Genomic DNA, 22,263 nt, shown 5'->3' with positions numbered 1-22,263 from the left:
ATCTTCGTTGAAATTATATTATTGTTCTAATATAAAGGTGAAAACAAGTAAATAAAAATGTCAAATAATTTTCGTCCTGTTGAATATTTGTTCTGAATTTTGACCTCAGAAGGAGCACCTCCAAATTCAATTTTGCTGGAGGAAGTGTTGTGTTCAAGTTAAAAAAAGAAATGGCACTATCTAACGAAGATGTAGCTAAGGCGTGCATCGAACCTGATGAATCTACTAAGGTTATTTTGGATTTAGTTCCTCAATTATGTTGACTGATCAAAGCAGACAAGCCCACAACTTCGCTCTTCAGAATTATAATTTAGTATAAGTGTTCACTCTCTCTTGCTAATGAGAGGACAAGCTAGAACAATAACTCTAAAAATAAAAAAAAATGCACCTTAAGCACCTTCACAAGTAGGAGATGAAGTGCACTTTTTCATACACTGAGTCACTGTCCACTTAATAGCACTATATAGTCTTGACTCTAGTAGAAAATTTAGGCAAGATCTCATCAATAAATTGTATAAATGGGAGTACATGATTTAACTAACAAAATTATATTCCACTAGGATTGAACCCTAGACAGCTTGGTGACAAGCCAACGACAAACTGATTCGGCTAAAGAATCAATCCCTTTGCGAAGTCAATTTACTGGCTATTTAAATCTCACTACCTTCTACAACACAGGTAGGCCTTCCTGCCACATTTCCCCTACCTTAAGAGTCTTCTTACCACGAATGACTCTAATAATAGCTCATCAGCTAATTAAACCCTATGGGTTTTTAGTTGGGCATCAAATGTAACAGGAGAGCATGATTCGACTCACAAAATTATACTCCGCCACCGAGAATCAAACCCTAGACCGCTCGGTGACAAGCCAGTGACAAACCGATTTGGCTAAAGAATTAATCCCTTAGCCAAGTCAATTAACTGGCTATTTAAATCTCACTATCTACAACAATGCAGGTAGGCTGTCCTGCCATAAAATGAAAAAAATCAACAAGAATTTCCAGTCAGTTACCGAAAATAATATATCTTTGATTTCTAATCGTACTAATGAGGCTGAAAGCTTTGAATGAAATAAACAAACAAACGCCACACCAGTCATCTCTGTTCTAGGTTATATAGTTCTTGATGTTAGTTATTAATTACTTCTCTTTTATGTTTAATCATATATTATGTTGTGTCAACCACTTACTGTAAATGTGTTTGAATGAATAAATATTTGTGTTTGTATTTTCTATATTTCATACACCTTGACCTTTTAAATAAACCATCAGAAATTAAGGCAGTTCATGTTTTAAGGTTCACAAACTAATTTATCTTTTGTACCTTTTAATAAATATTAGGATAATGCAGTGTTAAATATTACATGTACTATCTTTTGAGTATATCCCCATGCATGTATGTTATAAAGCTCTGTCATAAATATTTGAAGGTGCAGAAATGGAATAGTGTTTATAATAGTAAGTTGGAAAAAAATTATTGAATCCTATGTACACACAAGTCATCACTTTTGATACGACCGCTAAAAATTTATGTTCATATAATGTTATGACACAGTCTTCGACAGAGTTGTCTATAGACACTTCGTTTCTGTGCAATAACTTGAGTTTTGGTTGAACAATTGTTATAAAATTTTGATATGATTTCACTAACCACTAAAGAAAGGTTACTATTTTATTTGGAGTATGTGGCGTGTACCATTTCAGAATAAGGGGCCAAAAAAGGTAAAAATAGGTGTTTTATTAAAACCAAAAGTAGAATGTTTGTTTTTCTTCAGATTATGGTTATTTCTTTTTTAATGTGATTATTATGCCCCACCTTCCTTTTGGCAAGTAGGATTTTGTTGAAGGATCAGTGAAGTTTGAAAGCAAACTTCAAATGTGGGAAAGTTGCCAATAATCTTCATTTAGAGTTTTCCCGCAGAAACCTAAAATTTTGAAAATCCTAGAACACTGGATATATTGTGGAATGAATTTATAATTTGATCAGGTACATTTAATATTAGGTTACTACGCTTCACTTCACTTCTTGTTAATATTGGACTCTTGTGATTGCATCAGAACTCTTTTGATTAGGTCATCTAGAACAATATACAAGGTAAGGGTATTGTAGTAATATGAAATATACAACCTGTGTGTGTATGAGGCTGATGGACATGATGGAATAAGAGCTGTATTTTATGCCCTGTATTTGTATTTGATTTCAGGATAAAGATACAATAACTGATTTACCGACAACACTTACCCTACTGGTGCACCTGGTCTATGCTTCCAATTTTTAGTGGAGTTTGATATGCTCATTTACTTTTGTTACTTTGTATGTATTATTTTAGTTACTTTATGTTCTTTGTTGTGTATGTCTGTTTTCCATGTCTGGTCTTTGTCCCTGGATTACATTCTTTTGAATTCCACTGGAAGCTTGGTTCGCTTGATTACTCTTACATACACATAAATTCATACCAGTAAACTTTGGTCTCTTTTTTAGGATTTCTTCTTTCAACAGACAATGTATAGGATTAAAGATCCCAAGAGGTCCCTGGAATTCTATACCAAAGTGATGGGGATGAGGTAATATGTAGTAAAATGCCATATTATACAGGGGCGAGGTGGATGTGTTTTTCAACAGAAAGTCAGCATTCCTAACTTTTAGTAGATCTGATCTAAAAGAAGGAGCATTGTTTAGGCAGATTCTTTTATCCCAGTTTTAGCTATATACATGACTAATTGTTATAAGTTAACAATTCTAGTTTCAGGGATTTTATACATTGCATCTACCCCAATTAAATTGAGATAAAGGACACTACAGACACTGTGAAGTCAGCCTCATATCTTGACCAAAACTTAGAGAGTAATAGGAAAGGAAAACTTATGACCAAATTATTCGACAAACACAATGACCTCTCATTCTGTATTGTCAACTTTCCTTTCCTCTGTGGCAACACCCCTTCAGCACCTGCATATTGCGTTTTTTATATCATAACTCACATGTTATGCCACAGCTTGTCGTTAATGTTCTGTACTAGTCTTCTTTCACTTAGGCTTCTGGAACAGGATTATATTGGTACAAGATTAAAATCATCCTTACAGAGGTTATCATCATGTACTTGTGGATTATTATGGTGTTTCCATCTGCATCATGAGAATGGATTTGTTCATTGTATCATAGTTGTTCTTTTCTCCTTCATCAAATGTGACATTATTTTAGCAACTCAGTGTGTGTTTCTAGAAAAGCCGATGTGACTTACCCAACCAGTGCACCCATTCATGCTCCCAGTTTTCAGTGGAGTCCAGGTTGCTCATTTACTTTTGTTTCTTTGTGTTTGTTACTTTGGTTATTTTATGTTCTTTGTTGCATGTTTCTGTTTTCTCACTTATGAAACAAGCATATTCCTGTTTTAAGCCATTTGAGATGTCCTTATCCTTCTAGAAGTGAAAAAGAATCAAACACTGCTAGAAAATGCAAGACTAGGAAATCGAAGACACCCTCAACAGAGCCATTTTAGAGGACATGAAATCTTACCTTTGGATGTCTGATATTTCTCTGTCTTACATTCTTAGCAGTGTTAGATTCTTAATTTCCCTGTCTAGTCTTTATCCTTGGAATATATTCTTTTGATTTTGACTCACATCTTATTTTCCTTGATTACTCTTGGTAAACTGTTTTCCTTAATCATTTCTTTACTGTGTGTTTTACTACTGGGTAGCTTATACATGTATATGACAGGATACATGTAAATTTATTCTCTATATAATATGCAAAATTGAGGGCACTTTGGTCTGTTTAATGGTGTGTCATGTTTAGGTTAGTATAAAATCTATTAAAAGAGGACTCGAAATCTAAAAATTCATTTATTAAATACAAAATATTTGTGACGTCTAGATTAAATTTACAGCTCTGGGTCATTATTTTTGGTTGAACACACAAAATTTTATTTAACCTTTTGTAGGTTGCTGAAGAAGTTAGATTTTCCATCAATGACATTTTCTTTGTATTTTATGGGATATGACAAACCTGAAAATATTCCTACTGATGAAAAGGAAAGAACAATTTACTGTTTTTCACAGAAAGCAACACTAGAACTGACTCAGTGAGTAATTTGTAGAATTGTCCTGAAATGGAATTTAATTGAAAACTGTTTATAGGGGAATGACGTTTAAACCCATCGTAACAAAAATAACATTAAATCTTGCTGTAACCAAAATTACATTATAACTTGTTTAAACCGACACATTAAAAATCTTAACCTGTCTATAACAGAAATTACAATAAAACCTGTCTATAACAGAAATTACATTAAAACCTGTCTTAACAGAAATTACATTAAGACCTGTCTACAACAGAAGTTACATTAAAACTTGACTATAACACAAATTACATGAAAACCTGTCTTAACAGAAATTACATTAAAACCTGTCTGCCACAGAAGTTACATTAAAACCTGACTATAACAAAAATTACATTAAAATCTGTCTACAACACAAGTTACATTAAATCGTGTCTATAACAGAAATTTCATTAAAACCTGTCTACAACAGAAGTTACATTAAAATCTGTCTATAACAGAAGTTACATTAAAGCCTGTCTTTAACAGAAATTGCATTAAAACCTGTCTACAACAGAAATTACAATAAAACCTGACTATAACAGAAATTACATGAAAACCTGACCAGAACCCAAATTACATTAAGACCTATCTAGAACAGAAATTAGCCCCGTGCAGGTCCGGATGTGAAAAGAATAGGCCTGCAGCAGCGCTAAACTTGTCGTAAAAGGCGTCTAAATAGTGCTCAGAACCCACAGAGCAACTGTGTTGTGTGCCCCAGGTCACCACCTGGTGGAATGGGGTACCCCTGGTGTGTTACATGCTGGGGTTGTCAGGCTAAAATACGGAAAACCTGACCGCAAACCATAGTGGTGCACTGTGTTGGGAAAGATGCCACGTTCCTCGCACGTTAAAAAACCCTGCTGTGGTACTCTTCTGGAGTAGGAACCATAGGGCTCTGCCACAGGAGACTAAATTGCCCGATGCTACCCACCTCTCCCTATTTCCAGTGGCAATAAAAATTTCTTGACCCCGTTGTTCTTGTGTCCCATCCCATTTTTCATTTCATCATCATTTCATGTTCATTTTATCATCCACTTCATGTTCATTGCCTGAATATAGCTGAAATATTGCTGCTCGGGTGTTAAATCCCAACAAACAAACAAACAAACAAACAAACAATTACAGAAATTATATTAAAACCTGTCTATAACAGAAGTTACATTAAAACTCGACTATAACAGAAATTACATTAAAACCTGTCTACAACAGAAATAGCATTAAACCTGTCTGCCACAGAAGTTACATTAAAATCTGACTATAACAAAAATTCCATTAAAATCTGTCTATAACACAAGTTACATTAAATCCTGTCTATAACAGAAATTACATTAAAACCTGTCTACAACAGAAGTAACATTAAAATCTGTCTATAACAGAAGTTATATTAAAACCTGACTATAACAGAAATTACATTAAAATCTGTCTACAGCAGAAGTTACATTAAAACTTGACTATAACAGAAGTTACATTAAAACCTGTGTTAACAGAAAGGACTTTGATACCTATCTAAGCCAAATCTTTCTACAGCTAACAGTTTTGTTTTGAATATTGGCGAAAATAGACCATAGTGTCAGCAGTAGAATGATTCAAATACATCAAAATAAAAAAACATAACCTAAACATGAACACATGAAACACTGAGACAATCTATATACACATCTTAGGGTAGCAAATAAAAAAAGATTACACATAAAAACTGAAGATCTGGTTAACAAGACGTCACACAAAGAACTAAAGCATTAGCAATATGAACTCCCACCCACAGAAACTGGGAGTGGCATCAGGTACTCTGGAAGGGTAAGCATATACTGCTTCGCAAGTGGCACTGCCATATTGCAAGTGAGTATATTCCGGTTATATTCTAATGACAATAATGCACTTCCAAATTTGAAATGTCTTAAACATAGTATTTTTATATTTTTTGGTAGAATTCAGGATTGATCTGGTTTCGGTTGTTACTTCTGATTGCCCAGTATTGATAACTTATAGTTTTAATTGTTTGATCAAAATTGAGATAGTTGTCCAGGATTTCATTGACATGAGTGAAGAAAGATTTGATTTTAAGAAATCCATTATATTTTGTAAAAAGACAATGACTGATATGTAGTTACATAAACTAGACTGCACCTGTCAGACATATTTACCTATTTCTAGATTTCGATTTCACCTATGTCAGAGAGACCATTTAAGAGACTGTCCAACCACAAACCAGGCAGATTCTATGATATGGGTCGCACAGTGAAAATTTAATCCCACCATTTTGTTGTTGTTGTTTAATTCGTTATAATGTCCGAGAGAACAGGGATTTTTCTGTATCAAATGTTGATGAATCATAATATATGTTAAAAGTTCCTGAATTATGTGCAGATCAATGAGTTAGTTCCCTTTATTTTTAAGTTTCTTGTGCTTTCTGTGTAATTTATTTCCCTCTTATCATTTCAGTAACTAACTATCATTCATTTCTCAGAAAACATGAGTTTATGATCTCTAATTGATGAAAACTATTTGAAAGCAAAATAATTTGTCCTGTGCCACCCACTGCCTGGGTCTTCCTTGGACATCCTATTAAATTTAAATGAATAAATATTATTTATCACCCAATTGTATGGATGAATTTACCACATGTTATAAGAGTACCATAATTATACTCTAGCTTATAAACTGTAAAATTTGAGCATGCACTATAAAGCTCAATGTGTTACTATAATGATAATTTGAGGTTTATTATAGACAATTTAGCAGTAGTGATATTTGACATGAATACATGATAAACTAGGTATCATTATTATTTTGAATTATTTTGGATTTATGAACATAAGTAAAAAAATAATGTATATGGCTATCCCTTATTGAGGAGGTTAGTAAGTTTTTCCTTGCCTTCTGTTATTTAAATAACCTAATCCTTTAGTCATGACTAACCTACAAAGTAAGGGATAGGTGTACAATTTTTTTCTTATTTTCTAAATTTCAAAATAATTCAAAATTCAAACAATGCCTTGTTAATACAACAAAGATAATAAAAAAAATGTGAGACTAAGATTCAGAATAAGAATACCTTCATTGAAAAAAAATATGTCTCTTACACCCAAATATTTCTTTGATAAGCATACTAGGGGAATGGTTGGGGTGCCATCAAACCTGCCACATCTTTTGCGCTTGCCCAAAGTCATGAACCTCCAGCTTTTGATAATTGTGTGTGATTTTAAAGTTTGGTTTTTAAAATATTTAAAAAAAAAGAATGACATGTTATCATCTTGCAGTAATTGGGGCACAGAAAATGACGATAGCAAGTACCACAATGGTAACAGTGAACCTAAAGGTTTTGGTAAGTTTACAAAACTTTTACATTTTCTACACAAATTTTTTTTTAATGCATACATAGCAGGATAGGAAACTTACTCAAATTCTAGCCAGTCCTGAATACAATTTTTCAATATATTTACTATATGGCTATATAGATTTTTGCTAAAATTAGCCAGCTTTGCCAAAAATTAGCCATTCTTAGGCTGGCGGGCAGGCTACTATTTCTAACTCTGGTACATAGTCCTGCTTTTACTTCATTCTGCATTTCATCATTTCTTTCAGATCTCTTTATATGCAAAATTGTAGTTAGGTACTTTTAACACAAACGTGTATACTGAATTATCCAATGCATTATTGTGAATGCACCTTGATTCTGTAGTTCATTTTTTATGAGCACGGAAACTTTATTGCTTCAGTTTAGTCTTAATTTCCTCTCCCCCTAAAACCCTTAGATTTTCATTGAACATTGATATTTATGGTTTTTGAAGGGTTGAGGTGCAGAGGAAATTTGGACTAACGAGTTATTTTTTAATACATGTATTGTTTATTGCATAGAGTAGTTTTACTGGTAGTATGTTAAAAAAAATGACTGAAACAATTCAGTTTTTCTGTCTTCTACTCTCTCTGAATTCAAATGGAATGAAGCAGTAATATATATTGACACACTTGGATAATTAGGTAGTCAAATACATTGTAGCTGATATTTTCATATATAATGTGACCAAAATTTTATAAACATTAGGAGACAAAACTGCGAGAGGATCGGATGAAAACAGCTGTTCACTGAATTCTTTTAACATTACAAATTATAAATTTACAAAATACATATACATTGTGTGATTTGTCTAATAAGATAGCAAAATATTTCATGTGTACAATATTCCTTTATATAATCATGATAATTGTACAACACAGAAATAATAACATTTTGTTATGATCTTCTTTAACAAAACAGACAGCATTATAAATCATTAGTTGGTAAAAGAGAATGAATTGAATGTCATTCTCCTTTAACTGTTCTTAGAACTAACAGCATTCCATTGGAGGTTTGTCAGGGATTTATATGAAAACATTATTAATTAACCACTAGTTGTCATTAAAATACTGAAAATCATTTCTGACTTTGATTAGTAAGGAAAAAGAGAATCTGGATTATATTATCATTGGCACTTTTCATGACCTTCAATCAAATGCTGTTAGAGATTCTATGAATGTGCATGTACATTTGAGGGTGAAACTTATTATGTATTTCTATAATTATTTTATTTTTACAAATAATTTACTTAGCTTTTTTTTTTCATTTTTACAGGACATATTGGAATAGTAGTGCCAGATGTTGATAAAGCTTGTGAAAGATTTGAGAAACTTGGAGTGGAATTTGTCAAGAAGCCAAATGATGGTCAGTATTTTCAATTAGCAAATAGTGTTTGATGTGGTGTAAATTTTTGTCCTTAAAGTATTTAAACAGATTTTTTTGCATAAAACTAAAAATGGTAAAATTACAGACATTCATATTTTAATCAAAGACTGAAGTCTTCAAAGTCCAATATTCTCAGTTACTGATTTTGGCTTACTTTCTACATTTGAAATGACTTGATTGCAATATGCTAAAAAATCGGGTGACCTTTGGTAAGATCTTGGTTCCCTTGATATGATTGCATACTCTTTCATAACTGTGATGACCCAAATGTTTTCAATTACTCTGAACCATATGAAACAACTGGCAATGGCTATACATAGATATCATGGTCCTGATAATATATATGACATATATATAGTCAATTGTAACGAGCCCCTGTGTTTGAATCGGAAACTAGGTAATATTACATAAATTTAATGCGAACTGATCATTTCATGTTTTAATTTAAACTTCCTGTTCTCATACAAGCAAAATAAGAAAAACACATATAGATGTATGTATTATATTTCTTAAAAGAGGTAAGTTGTAGTGATATCTTTGGGTTGCTTATGATATTGACCAGGGAACCAGATTAGAATTATATAGGTATGATCTACCTTTCTAGAAGTGGATTGGTTCTCTTGGATGCTGTGATGTCCTAGAATTACTCCATAAGTCATCAGGTGTAGATCCAATAAATTGTTCATCTTGTCGTATTTACAAGTTCCCAAGATTTTAAGTAAATAATAAGTTTGAAAAATGTAGACTAGGTGCTAGACTAAGTTTGACCAATTGTACTGCTATGTAAAATATAAGAAAGTAGTGAATTAAAAAATGGTCTTAAATAAATCAGTCTTCATCCTTATGCATTATATTAAAAATCTAATCATTCCTTCCCATGGTTGCTGAGCATTCTGTGACAAATAATTTCCCATTACTGCATAGGCAAAATTCTAGTAAGTTGTTTGGAAAACAGGAAGTAGATGACCTAGAAAGCTAAAAGAAGGGACACCGTACAAGCCATTATATGTAAGCCATACACCAAATATCTAATCATTCCTTCCTGTAGAAGCCAAGAAATATTTGTTACAGATGGAATGACAGACAGACGGACACCCCCATCACTATATACCCCCAACTTTTCAAGTTGGGGTATAATAAAAAAAATGTTAGTTAAATAACCAGTCACAATAAAGCATTAAATAAGTCATAAATCAATTTTTCAATGAATTTTATGCACATTTTTAAAATTTGAATTAAAATATTTTCGAAAATGGATGTAAATTTAATAATTATTTTAATTATTAATTATTTGAAAGTAAAAACTGCATAAAAGATTAATTTCAAATTGTGCCGTCAAAATCTCCTTTTTAGCTTACCTGGCCATCACTTGGCTTCTGTTGATGTTGTGCATTGTCGTCGTCATCGTCCCTAGTCATTAACAACTTTTCAAAACACTCCTCCTCTGAAATTGCTTGACCAATTTGAACCAAACTTGGTAAGAATGTTTCTCAGGGTATTCTGCATAGAACTTTTGACAGAATTTTTGATACATTGAAAAACATGCTGCTGTTACTGAAAATAGAATATAGGGGTCAGTCAGAAGTTTTATCATATTTCTCTAAAAACTGTTAGGTTTAGCAAAATTTTGACATGTGTAAAAGTGTTCGGAATGAGGAGATCTATCAGTGGTTAAATTTTCATGTAAATTCATTAAGTCATTTTGTAGTTATTGCTCTTTTTCAATGTTTTTTGGCTATTTTTAACATTATTACGCTCAACAATCTTCTCCTCTGAAACAACATGACCAATTTGAACCAAACTTGGTGTGAATGTTCCTTAGGGTATTCTGCATAGAACTGATATAGGGATTTTTTATTCATGGAAAAACATGGCCACTTTGACTAAAAATAGAACATAGGGGTCAGCCAAATTCTTTTCTTGCTAAAATGATCCTTGTTATAAGGCCTACAAAAGTCTGCAGGGATCAAAGTTGTCAGACGACTCATCGTAAGAGTTTTTGCTCTTGAAAGGCAAAAATTATGTTTTTAGAACTTTTTGGCCAATATTTTGAAAACTATAAAAGATAGAATGAACTTTCAATTGATGAGATGATCCTAATGATAAGTCCTACCAAAGTGTTCCATGAGTAAAAATTGTTGGACAGCTCCTTGTTAGAGTTATTGCCCTTGAAAGACAAAAAAATAACCAGGTGAGTGTTTCAGGCTCCTGGGAGCCTCTTGTTTTGCTAATTTTAACTTTTTTGGCAGTTTTTGCCAATTATTTACAAAATGACAGCAGATTAATGATTAATGATAATTGATAAAATGTTCAGGATTCTAATATCTATTGTTGGTACCAATTTCAGAAAAATCTGTGGACACTTCATGGAATTATGGCCTTAGAAAGTGTCATTTTAACCATTTCCCCTGGTTTTGCCTGTTGTTAACAAAACAATAGTATATTGATTACCAATGTAAATTAAAAAAAATATATTAGTAAAAGTATGTAAAGATTTATGATTGGTGCAAATTGAGGAGAAATGTTTTTTAATGCATTTTTTTATGATGTTTTGAACTTTTAGCATGTTATTCAATTAACATATGTAAAATTATGATTAATGTTTAAATTTTCAGTATTATGACAAATATCATATATTAAGGTTCTGTGTGTATTCAACGTTTGAAAGCTATTAAACCAGGTGAACGATTCATGCTCTTGAGAGGTTCTTGTTTAGTAACGAAAAACATAAAAACTATATTAATTGGAAAACATTTGATATGCTTACAGCACTCAAATTCCTGTTAGACAACATTTTCGTAAGCTTTAGGGAAGGCATTTATTGTCAAGTTATCTATCATCAACTTCATGTTCATCGTCTGAATATAGCTGAAATATTGCTGCTCCGACGTTAAACCCCAACAATCAATCAATCAATTATATTGTCAAGTTATCAAAATTCCCATGGGGACCATTTGTGCTCCTCTCATAGTAGACCTCTTTCTGTAGTGGTATGGATCACAATTTATGGCAAGAATAAATAAAGACCCTTCAAAACAATGTTTTGTAGAAAAAATTAATAACACCTTCAGATATTTGGACAATATTTTGGCTCTAAACAACACAGATTTTGATATTTATATTAAAGATATAGATCATGTAGAACTGTCTTTGAATAAAGCAAATATTTTTTTTTTTAATTTTTATTTTTTCCAAGTCCAACATACATATAACAATAACAATCAAAATATAAATGATACATAGAAATCACCAATACTATTGTATTATCATAATAAATATAAATACATTGTAGTTGGATTTTTATTATGATTGTATAGAACAGAATTTGGAGAAACAGAAAACAAAAGCAAAAACAAAAACAAAAACAAAAAGACAAAAAACATAAAAAACATATATTTGGGTGAATAAAACTCTAGTTGTATATGCAATTCCTTATTATATTTACATTAACTATGACATGTGTTTATATGGATTTCATAGAATATCAAATTTTTGTATTTGTTTTGATCTAACTGCAGTGATCCTTTCATGTTCATACATGTACCACAGTTTCTCAAAGCTTGTGTAGAGAGATCTTTAAAAAAACAGCTGCTGTTGTTAATACATGTAATATTGTTTTATATAAAGAAAAATCAAATTAAGTGGATCTCCCTTTTGAAGTTTAGGGACATCTCCAAAAATTAAAGTACATTTACTTAGAGGCAAACTTGTACCACCAGATAAAAACCAGTTGTCAATTTTTTGTGACAAGTTTTGAGTATGTTCACAACAAGACCTGTTCACATAATATATGTTCTATTGTTTCATCTTCTTCTGTACAAAAAACACAAAAGAGCTATCAACAATCTTGATTTTATATAAAAATCTGTTGCAAAAATATGATGGTTTATTTTATATTATAACCATTGCAACTTAGTATTTCTAGTGATTAAAAAGGGTAGTCTATAGATATTATCCCATATCTTCTAATTTAAAGAACACATGCCTCTTATTTTGTCCTGTAGGAACAATGTTATTGTTTACTAATACTTTATACATATCTTTAGAACCTTTAAATTTCTTTCAGGATATTTGAACATGAGATTGTATAAAAGGGCAACTCTGTACGAGAAGCTGTCGTAACATTTTCCTGCAGCTCTGACAGCTGTAATTACATTCAAATACTATAAAAAGTTCATATCAATATTATAGCATTGCTGTAGTTGTTCAAAAGACAAAAAGAACCATCATCATCAAAAATATCATATCTAATACCACGGCCAAACCAATGCTGATTAAATATACCATATCTAATACCACGGTGGAACCAATGCTGATTAAATATATCATATCTAATACCACGGTCAAACCAATGCTGATTAAATATATCATATCTAATACCACGGTCGAACCAATGCTGATTAAATATATCACATCTAATACCACGGTCGAACCAATGCTGATTAAATATATCATATCTAATACCATGGTCAAACCAATGATGATTAAAAACACATTTGTTTCCAATCTTTTTATTATCATTTAACCATATTAGACTGGATAAAAAATGTTTGCAGTCACTTCTTTTTCTTTTATGACAATCATCTCCCATGATTTGAACACATCTTTCCAAAACAAATTGTTGGTTTTATCACATATTTCTTTTACATATCCAGTTCCACAACTGAAAAATTAACTTCCATGAACATTTGATAAAATAATACTACTCCATTTATCATCTCTCTAAAATTCTTCTAATCCATGTTGACTTCAGAGGAAATCCAGTAAAGCAAATATTGATAATAAAGAATGTCCATTTCTTGATCATACTATTCATATTGATAATGGTAAACTTAATACTATAATTTACAATAAAAGGGATGATTTTTCATTCCCTATTGTCAACTATCCATTTTTAGATGGTGACGCCCCCTTGTCACCATCATATGGTGTTTACCTATCACAATTGTATTGATTTGCTGGTATTTGTAACAGTGTTTTGGATTTTAATGAAAGGAATTTTTATATAACCAAGAAATTACTACATCAAGGTTTTTGATATCACAAGCTGGTAAAAACATTCACAAAATTGTTCAACCAACTCAAGGAACTTGTTCTCAAATACAGATGTACTGGTACTAGGATTAATACATGTGGGAATCTCTCACCCTTAGTTTTACAGTAATATTCTACACAAAGCACGGAAAGCTCCATATTCACCCAATAAGTTAACTAAACCGTTGAATATGCTCATTCATAGGGATATATTTATGATATTGTTGTCAAATCGTTAAGGATAGAATATTTTGGTATTAGCATTGATTCACTCATAAGGTCTTTACATAGAAATTAAAACACTACATTTTGAAGTAGGGTTGTGTCCTTATTGTATGACTTATGGTGTACCATGATGGGAAGAATTTATATAGATTTTACATATGATGGGGACATATTTTTTAATAGGTATGTCAGTTAACTTAGTAGTCCTTAGTTTGTACATTTGTGTAATTTATATTCAGTTTCTTTATTTCCGTTATAATAAGGAACTGAGACTTTTTTTAACTGATTTTTAGGTGTGTTTAATTGTATAATATTTTTTCCACAGTGGCCAGATTTTAAAGGGGAGGGTTGTGATCGCCCCAAAGCACTTTAACCCGCAATATTTTTTGCACCTGTCCCAAGTCAGGATTTTCTGACTTCTGTATATCTTGTTTCGTTTTCACCTTTAGTTTATTTTTTATGTTACTTGAGTATATAGGGGCAACTCTTTTACTGTTCTTATGTACAATGATGTTTTAGGGCCAGCTGCAGCATGCCCTGTGGTATGAGGATTTCCTTGTCGTTCATTGAAGACCAATGGGTGGCGTTGGGCTGACATTTTCATCCCTGTGGGGTTGTCTTCTCTTTGACATATACACCATACCTTACTGACATTCTCGTTGTATTTAATTGCTGGAGTTTATATATCAAAGTATTTCAAATCCGTGAGTCACAAAAGTTAAAATAATTTTACAAAACCTTGGCTTTCCTATTTTCAGTCAAAATGCTAATGGCATAAAACATTATATAAAGCAACTAACTTTAAGGATTGTTGACCAATGTATTCAAAATCAAAATGCCAAAATAAATGAGTCATCTAAATTGGATTTTTTGCAGAAGCATTTACATTGCTGGTTACAGACCAGCTTACGTTGATGCCATTTAAAATTTAAAAAATAGAACAGCAATCGGTAAAATTCGCTTAAGTGCACATAATTTAATGATTGAGAAGAGCAGACATCTGAATATTGATAAGTCAGAAAGAAAATGCCAAAATTGTAAAGAAGAGGAAATTGAAAACGAAGAGCATTTTTTATTACACAGTAACAACCAAACATTTAACACTGTTTCAAAATATAAATTTTAATAAATTGTTTCAGCATAAAAATTTCAAACAGATTTTAAATCTAATGTTTAATCATTATTCAGGGCACTTCCTGAAACTGATTTCTGTTTACATAACAGATTGCCTTGATGTAAGAAATAATATGTTACAATGTAAAACTATTATTATCGTATTATATATGTTACATGTTTCAACATGTTAGTATATATTTATGTTTGTTTGTATCATCATTGCCATTGGACCATAACCATGTATTGTGTTATAAGTTTGTGTCAATAAAGAAAGAATTTCAGAATGTAGAAGTAGCTGCAATGAAAGTTATTAGGCACCAACCATTTTTATACCGATGAGGGGCCTGGGATTTAAAAAAGAAATATACCAGTAGTTATTCCAAATTTGAGCCAACTATGGACGGAAAAAAATATTATGATTCAATATCCTCTTATTACTTAATGATGTAGATTTCCATATGAAAATTTTAACTCCAGCTGCTAGAAAGTTTTCTAACTCAAAATAAAATCTCAGCCCCTGCTCTTGAGAAGAAAATGGTCTGTGTCTTAATACATCATTTCTTCCTTTTAAATCCATGTAATGACTGGAAATTTGTATGTACTTTATACAACACCAAATGAATGAGAACTTAGATCAATTTCACTTGATAATTCCAGGTAAAATGAAAGGTTTGGCATTCATTAAGGATCCTGATGGTTACTGGATAGAGATCCTCAACCCAATAAATATGGCACCAATATCAAGTTAAACAGATAAACACCTTACTACTGAGAGTGGTTTATAGAATGGGACAGCTTGAGATGAATGGATATATCCATTTGATATTATTTAAACTGATTCCTTTTTTATGCTAGTCCTTAGTGAATTAATCAGCTTTTATGCTCAGTTGTACCTTTAGCTTCTTGCAGTCATGAATCAGACCCTTAATTTGTTTGAGATGTTAAATTATAATTAACATTGATTAATGAAGAAATATTTCTGATGAAGGTATATAAAGAAAATTCTTAATACAAGCTCTGTCAGTGGCAGATAAGTTAGCCATTGCATTTTCTTTTCAGAAGTCTGGCTTAATGTTTTATCACCCTTTCTTTGTGAAATAATTGAAACTTGAAAATAATAATACATTACCTCCCTTTGAATGTAAAAAAAAACCAATTTGTTAGTTATTTTGTTGCAGTTTGATATATTTGAATAATGAATATGTATTTTTGAAGAAATGTTAGAAACTAGCATGTTTATACTGTGTTTCTGGAACAGTCGTATGTAGATGGAGTTTTTTGCCAGTTTTTTTTTGCCAGTATGGTGATATGATCTTGTTTATTGTGATTCTAAATTTGCACATGTATTTTTTTTTTGACAGTCTGGCCTCATATATTTTTTCATGTTTCATGTTATAATGTATGTTCATTGTATAACAGAATGTTTTAAGAGCATTTTTTAATTGTTCCTCTTCCATCTTTTTTTTTTTTTTTTTTGGGGGGGGGGGGGGGTAAAAAATGAAAGCCAAATACTGATGCGGAAAAAACAATTTCAATATGTACACTTCATTCCCTTTTTAACCTGTTGTTATTTTTCATAAAATCTTTATATTACTATGGCAATAAAATTATATTTATTCATAAACTTTTAATTTTATTTCTTATTAGCCTATGTCATTGTTCATTGTGTTTAAAGAATGAGGCTTTGATTTTATAGTACAGGTACAAGTATTGTTTTCCTAACAGATTTCTCAAGACATAACTAGAAGTAGAGATATTAAAGGTACATGTATTGACTAAATGATGCCTGGAACACCAATAGGACAACATGCAAAGAACATCACACTTCCCTGCAAAACCTCATTAAATGTATCAAATTCAGAAAAAACGTGTTCAGATTGGTTCACTTCATTCTCTTTCTTTTTTCTTTGACCCCAACATTTTGTGGTTATATAATGGCAGTATGATGCAGTCTCCTGTGTCACCATTATTATCTGTAGATACTTGGTTTTGTGCACTAACTTGAATACTACATAATTAGTTGGTGGACTTTAAAAAAACTTAATAACAAAGTTTCATACAACAAAAACAAGGTTGGTATTGAATTTGTGGTTATGGCCCAAACCATTTTTGCTTGGGCGTTAAACCCCAACAATCAATCAATCAATCAATCAACCAAAACCATTTAGGTATAAGGGACAAAAAAAGAACTATAACCAAATATTTCATGAAATCAAAACATTGTTGTATGGAACTCTATAAAGTTGTTCACAGTGTACAACTTGGTGGGTGTTTCTAGTAAAGTAGAGGATGCTTACCCTACCAGTGCATCTGGTCCATGCTCCCAGTCTTTAGTGGAGCCCAAGTTGCTCACTTACTTCTGTTACTTCATATGTATTATTTTGGTTTTTTTATGTTCATTGTTTTATGTGTCTGTTTTCCATCGTCTGAATATAGCTGAAATATTGCTGCTCAGACATTAAACCCCAACAAACTGTTTTCCATGTCTGGTCTTTGTCCCTGGATTACATTCTTTTGATTTTGGCTGGTATCTTGGTTCCCTTGATTATTCTTTCATACTATTAAGGAAGGACTGGATCTGATTTTTTGGGAATTAAGGGCTGAAAAGGGCTAAAAATACCTAGTATTTTTCTGGTATCCAAAGAGTAGCATGAATTAAAGTATGGATCTCTATGACATTATACCACAAGGTTTTATTCCTCAAAAGGAAAAATTTGATTGATTTTTGAGGTTATAACCCTGTTTCAGATAAGGCACCAAAAATAGCCAGAAGTAAGCATTTTGTTAAACATAAGTACCGGTTTATAGTTTCAGTATTAGTGTTGTACCTTAAGAATTCATACCACTATTTATTTTTGGGTTGTGAATGTAATCAGGAAGGAATAAGAGACCAAAAAGGCCATTTTCCTCGTGTCTAGGCAATAACAGGAGAACAAGTATGGATCCCTATGAAAATAAACTGCAAGGTTCCATTTCACTAAAAGTCGGTTTTGGTTTATATAAAGGGCTATGACCCTTGCTATTTAGGCATTGAGGACCAATAAGGGTTAGAGATGAACATGTTTTTTTTCTGATAATTACTTAAGTAAGTACTAGGGGTATTATACCAATATTAAAGATTTTGGAAGAATGTAATGCTGAGTAAGGTATTTAATCTCAATCTAAATTCAGACCTCTATCAAGTTTGAATAGTGTATTTATATTTGTCCCAGCACATCTGCAATCATATCAACCTGTGACCTGCTTCGTACTTTATTCCTGAATGCTCGTTTATGATCAAAGCAAAAAAAAATTGTAACCATCAATTGAATTCTATCATCAAATTCATACTGTATCAAAAACTTACTGTAGAGCATTTTATTCTTAAATAAAGGATAAGGGAAACATGCCACATGCATTCTAGAACTTCTACATATTCTAGATTTTAAGAACATGAATGTTATCTCTTATATATTTGTTATTATTCAAGGTACCACATCCAACCCATAATAAACCTTCAGAGTCGATGTCTAAACTGAATGGATATTTTATCCCAATATCCCCAACTTTATGACACACAGTGACCTGTCCAGTGAGATTCAGTACATGTATGGCATGATTCTCATCATCAGAAACCAGGATCATATCTGATGAGGTCACTGTCATGCCTCTAGGATAAAATTTACTCTGATTTATATTACCCTTGCCATTGTAAGTCCACTTGACTTGTCCCCCATAAGTCAGTGCCACCACCCTTCCCTGAAAAACCTCATTAAATGTATCAACAACACAGAAAGTGTCATTACAGGTTACAATCCAACGTGGTGTGGTAAACAGCCTCTGGTTGCTTCTGTCATATTCATATATATGTTGAATGTCCCCTGATTGATTCAGGACTACAACCCTCCTAATGCTGTCTTTTTTTACAGTTACAGAACATGATTCCAACAGTCCTACCACTACCTCATTGTATTTGTTTACATGAACACCTAATATTAACAAGGGGCAAAATGTCTTAAAGGGTCTTAAAGCTCCAGTCTTAGAGTATATTCTTAATTCACTACCCCCAGAAAATACCACATCTCCATTCTTCATTATGGCCATATCAGATACAGATATATTGTATTTTGATGACCCACTCAGCAATTCTTTTCCATTAAAGGTGAATTGCTGAAATTTTGAATTGTGAATGCTTGACACAATTTTTTGGTTATTTTCTAGATTTATTATATTAGTCACATTTTTCCATCCAGTCTTGAATGTATGTACACAACTAATTTCTGGTATTTCATAGATTGCTCCAATGCTTTTCTCATCAGTTCCTAAATCAGCTGGCATGAATTTCAGCAAAGTTTTCCTAATACCACTCTCATACACTTCTATATCATAAGAATCAATTGTTTCAAATATCTCCTCCACATGATGGCATGATAATTTCTTTTCTGTGTTTTCCTTCTTTATATTTAAGTCATTAATACCTTTTTGTACCTTTGATAACCCTTGTTTAGTTTTGACCTCCATTGAGTGATGATGTTTTTCAAGTTCTTTTAAAAGCATTTGAGCATGTCTGGTTACTGCATCTTTTTCTCTTTTTTCTTGCTGGATTATGCTTTTCTTTGCCTCATTATATTCTATTTCATTGTTAGCTAATATCTCATTGAGCTTTATACTTTCACTTTCTAATTTGGGAAAGGCAATGTTGATGTCTTCCTTCAATTTGTGTAAACAAGATATTGTTTCTGTTTATGGGCCTGGTGAGATTCATTCAAGCATGTCAAACAAATTACACCTTTACACTCACTACAGAATGAAATACAGGTTTGACCGTTATGAACTTTACAGGTTAATTTTCTAAGGTCAGCTCTACGTTGCATGTCGATGGCATCGATAGTCTCCAAGTCCTTTAGATTGATGACCTTATGTTCTAGAATTTCTTTGATTTTGAAATGAATTCTCCTTGTACAGATTTGACATAGGAACATTTCACAGTTAAAACATTTACAACTAATTTCAGATTCTTCACAAAACTGACACAGTGTAGGAACTTGTGCTGGGTCTGCTGACTCTGCCATTTTTGCACTTTACTGTAGATATACTTCCTTGTTGTTATTTAACCTGTATGTACTTAGGTTACCAGTATCTTTAAATCAATAACAAAATTACATAGTTTCTGATCTTTAAGTAATCCGTCAATAAAATTTCCTCTCTAATGCAAAATTAATAACAGATAAGTCAATATCTTTTAACAACACTGTGTTTTAGTCATTTAGAGCTTTCGTTTTCTTCCCTATGTAAACTGTGGCCAAATGCATGTTCAAATATGACAGATAATATAATCTATCTATCTCGTGTCATTTTACGTGACTTCTGACTTCATTGGGCTTAAATGTTCAAGATACTTTCAAGTCAAACTTTTGAATTTATAACAATGCAACTTAATCTCTGTTGTTATTTAAATAAGCAATCAATTGGCTAAATTGAGGTAATTTTGCTTTAACTGTTGGAATAAACTGATGGTTGTCAACATCAAAGGAAAAACCAGTCTATCATGTACAATGTAATTTTATTCTTGGTTTATATGACTTTTCATGAAAAACTGAAGGGACACCCACATTTATCAGAGACACATGTTCCCCCAAGACAACAAAACAAATAAAATGTTTTTCATTGTGCTGCTTTATATGACTGCAGAACAGTTATATAAATGATGGACTCACCATTCAAGCTTGATACAGCTTCAAATTTTCATTGTGTTTGAATATTTGACACACAATAAGGCTTTTACAAGAATCATAATAGCCTTTTTTTGGCCTCTTATTCATAAATATGGTTCAAATTACAACTCCAAAAATTTGGTGGTATGCCATCTTGTGATATTATGTGAAAAAAGATCTATTTACTACTGAGCTGAATAATGCTGGTTTCTGGCCTCTAGTTTCTAAATGGTTCAAGCCACAGTCCCCAAAGTCAATCCCAGGCTTCCTCATGTGGTATATTTTGATAAAGATCTACACTTATACTCATGTTATAGTCTGAACCTGATATGTCTATGGACAACAACCATGGCAACAATGACAGCATGATACTATTATAAGACTGCAATTTTTTTGTGGTTGTATAAAAATTAAAAAAAAAAGATATGGGATTGTATTGCTTAACATTTTTGTTTTATTTACCCAACTGCATCAATCAAAAACTTTAATACAACTTGAACTTTGAATCCAACTCCAATTGTACCTTGATGAATGCCTGAAGAAGTAGCATAAAGAATTGACCAGAAACTCCATTTAAACCCTTATTCACCCTTCACTTAAACTCAAACTACTGTAAACTGAAAATTTAACAGTTAACAGTATATCTAAAACTAGAAATGAATGATTAGCCGAACCCATATTCTTTGCTAAAATAATATTGTGATATATCAAATTTGAATTAAGAAAACATTGATTAAACACTGTTTTTCCAGAATATAGTCCAATGTGTAAAATCTGACTACTCATTCACAAAACAAATAGAAGTCAGAAAGATTTTTATGTCAGGTTTGTGAGTGAGTGGTCTGATTTTAGACACCCATAAATTCTGGAAAAACAGTGTTTTAATCCTTATAATTCCAATCCCTTACTATCTGAAATGTATCAATATTTTTTTTTCTTGAAGGCCCTCATTCAGTGAAATTGACATTGCAAATGACGACATTCAACGTGACATGGTTGTCAATTTCAATATTCAAAGTATTCTTTCAAAAACAGTTGTTTTGAAAACAAAAAAACCGCGATTGAAAGGAATAAAGCAACAGATAATACCTTTTTAAGCCTCTAAATGTTAACATTTCTATCTTTTGTTGAAGCAATGGTAGCCATGTTGTATGATATGTACATGGAAATTACACTGTTGAAAAAACTGTCATCGCTGATGTCTAATTCTTAGCTGTGTTTATTACTACAAAAGAACCTGAATAATCTTACTACCTGAATAGTCTTACTACCTGACTAATCTTATTACCTGAATAGTCTGGTATTTCATAGTAAACATTTCAATATCTATTAGCATAAAATTATTTCATATGGGTTATCTATTCATGAAC

At 31.9% G+C, this 22,263-nt stretch overlaps 1 protein-coding gene and 1 pseudogene across 2 annotated transcripts; one reads left to right on the top strand and one right to left on the bottom strand.

Annotated features, from left to right (window-relative positions):
- The first annotated feature begins 88 nt into the window (after window positions 1–88).
- On the top strand, window positions 89–16,824 carry LOC148626263 (lactoylglutathione lyase-like). Of its 2 annotated transcripts, XM_088570127.1 has the most exons (6): window positions 89–230; window positions 2,482–2,564; window positions 3,944–4,084; window positions 7,363–7,427; window positions 8,715–8,804; window positions 15,858–16,824. In XM_088570127.1, exons 1-6 carry the CDS (start codon window positions 171–173, stop codon window positions 15,947–15,949), a joined length of 531 nt encoding a protein of 176 aa, XP_088426253.1. In that variant the 5' UTR covers window positions 89–170; the 3' UTR covers window positions 15,950–16,824. The 2 variants fall into 2 exon arrangements, with proteins under 2 accessions (XP_088426253.1, XP_088426254.1); XM_088570128.1 differs by lacking the exon at window positions 3,944–4,084 and having other exon boundaries at window positions 92–230.
- Window positions 16,825–18,370: 1,546 nt separating this feature from the next.
- LOC148626262 (uncharacterized) lies at window positions 18,371–20,564 on the bottom strand (annotated as a pseudogene).
- Window positions 20,565–22,263: the final 1,699 nt, after the last annotated feature.

Source organism: Perna viridis, chromosome 2 (assembly GCF_037379345.1).
Source record: "Perna viridis isolate PV_CMFRI_1.1 ecotype Kerala chromosome 2, ASM3737934v1, whole genome shotgun sequence".
Lineage (NCBI taxonomy): Eukaryota > Metazoa > Mollusca > Bivalvia > Mytilida > Mytilidae > Perna > Perna viridis.
Note: the sequence above shows the minus strand (reverse complement) of the source record. Positions and strands in the feature narration are given on the sequence as shown.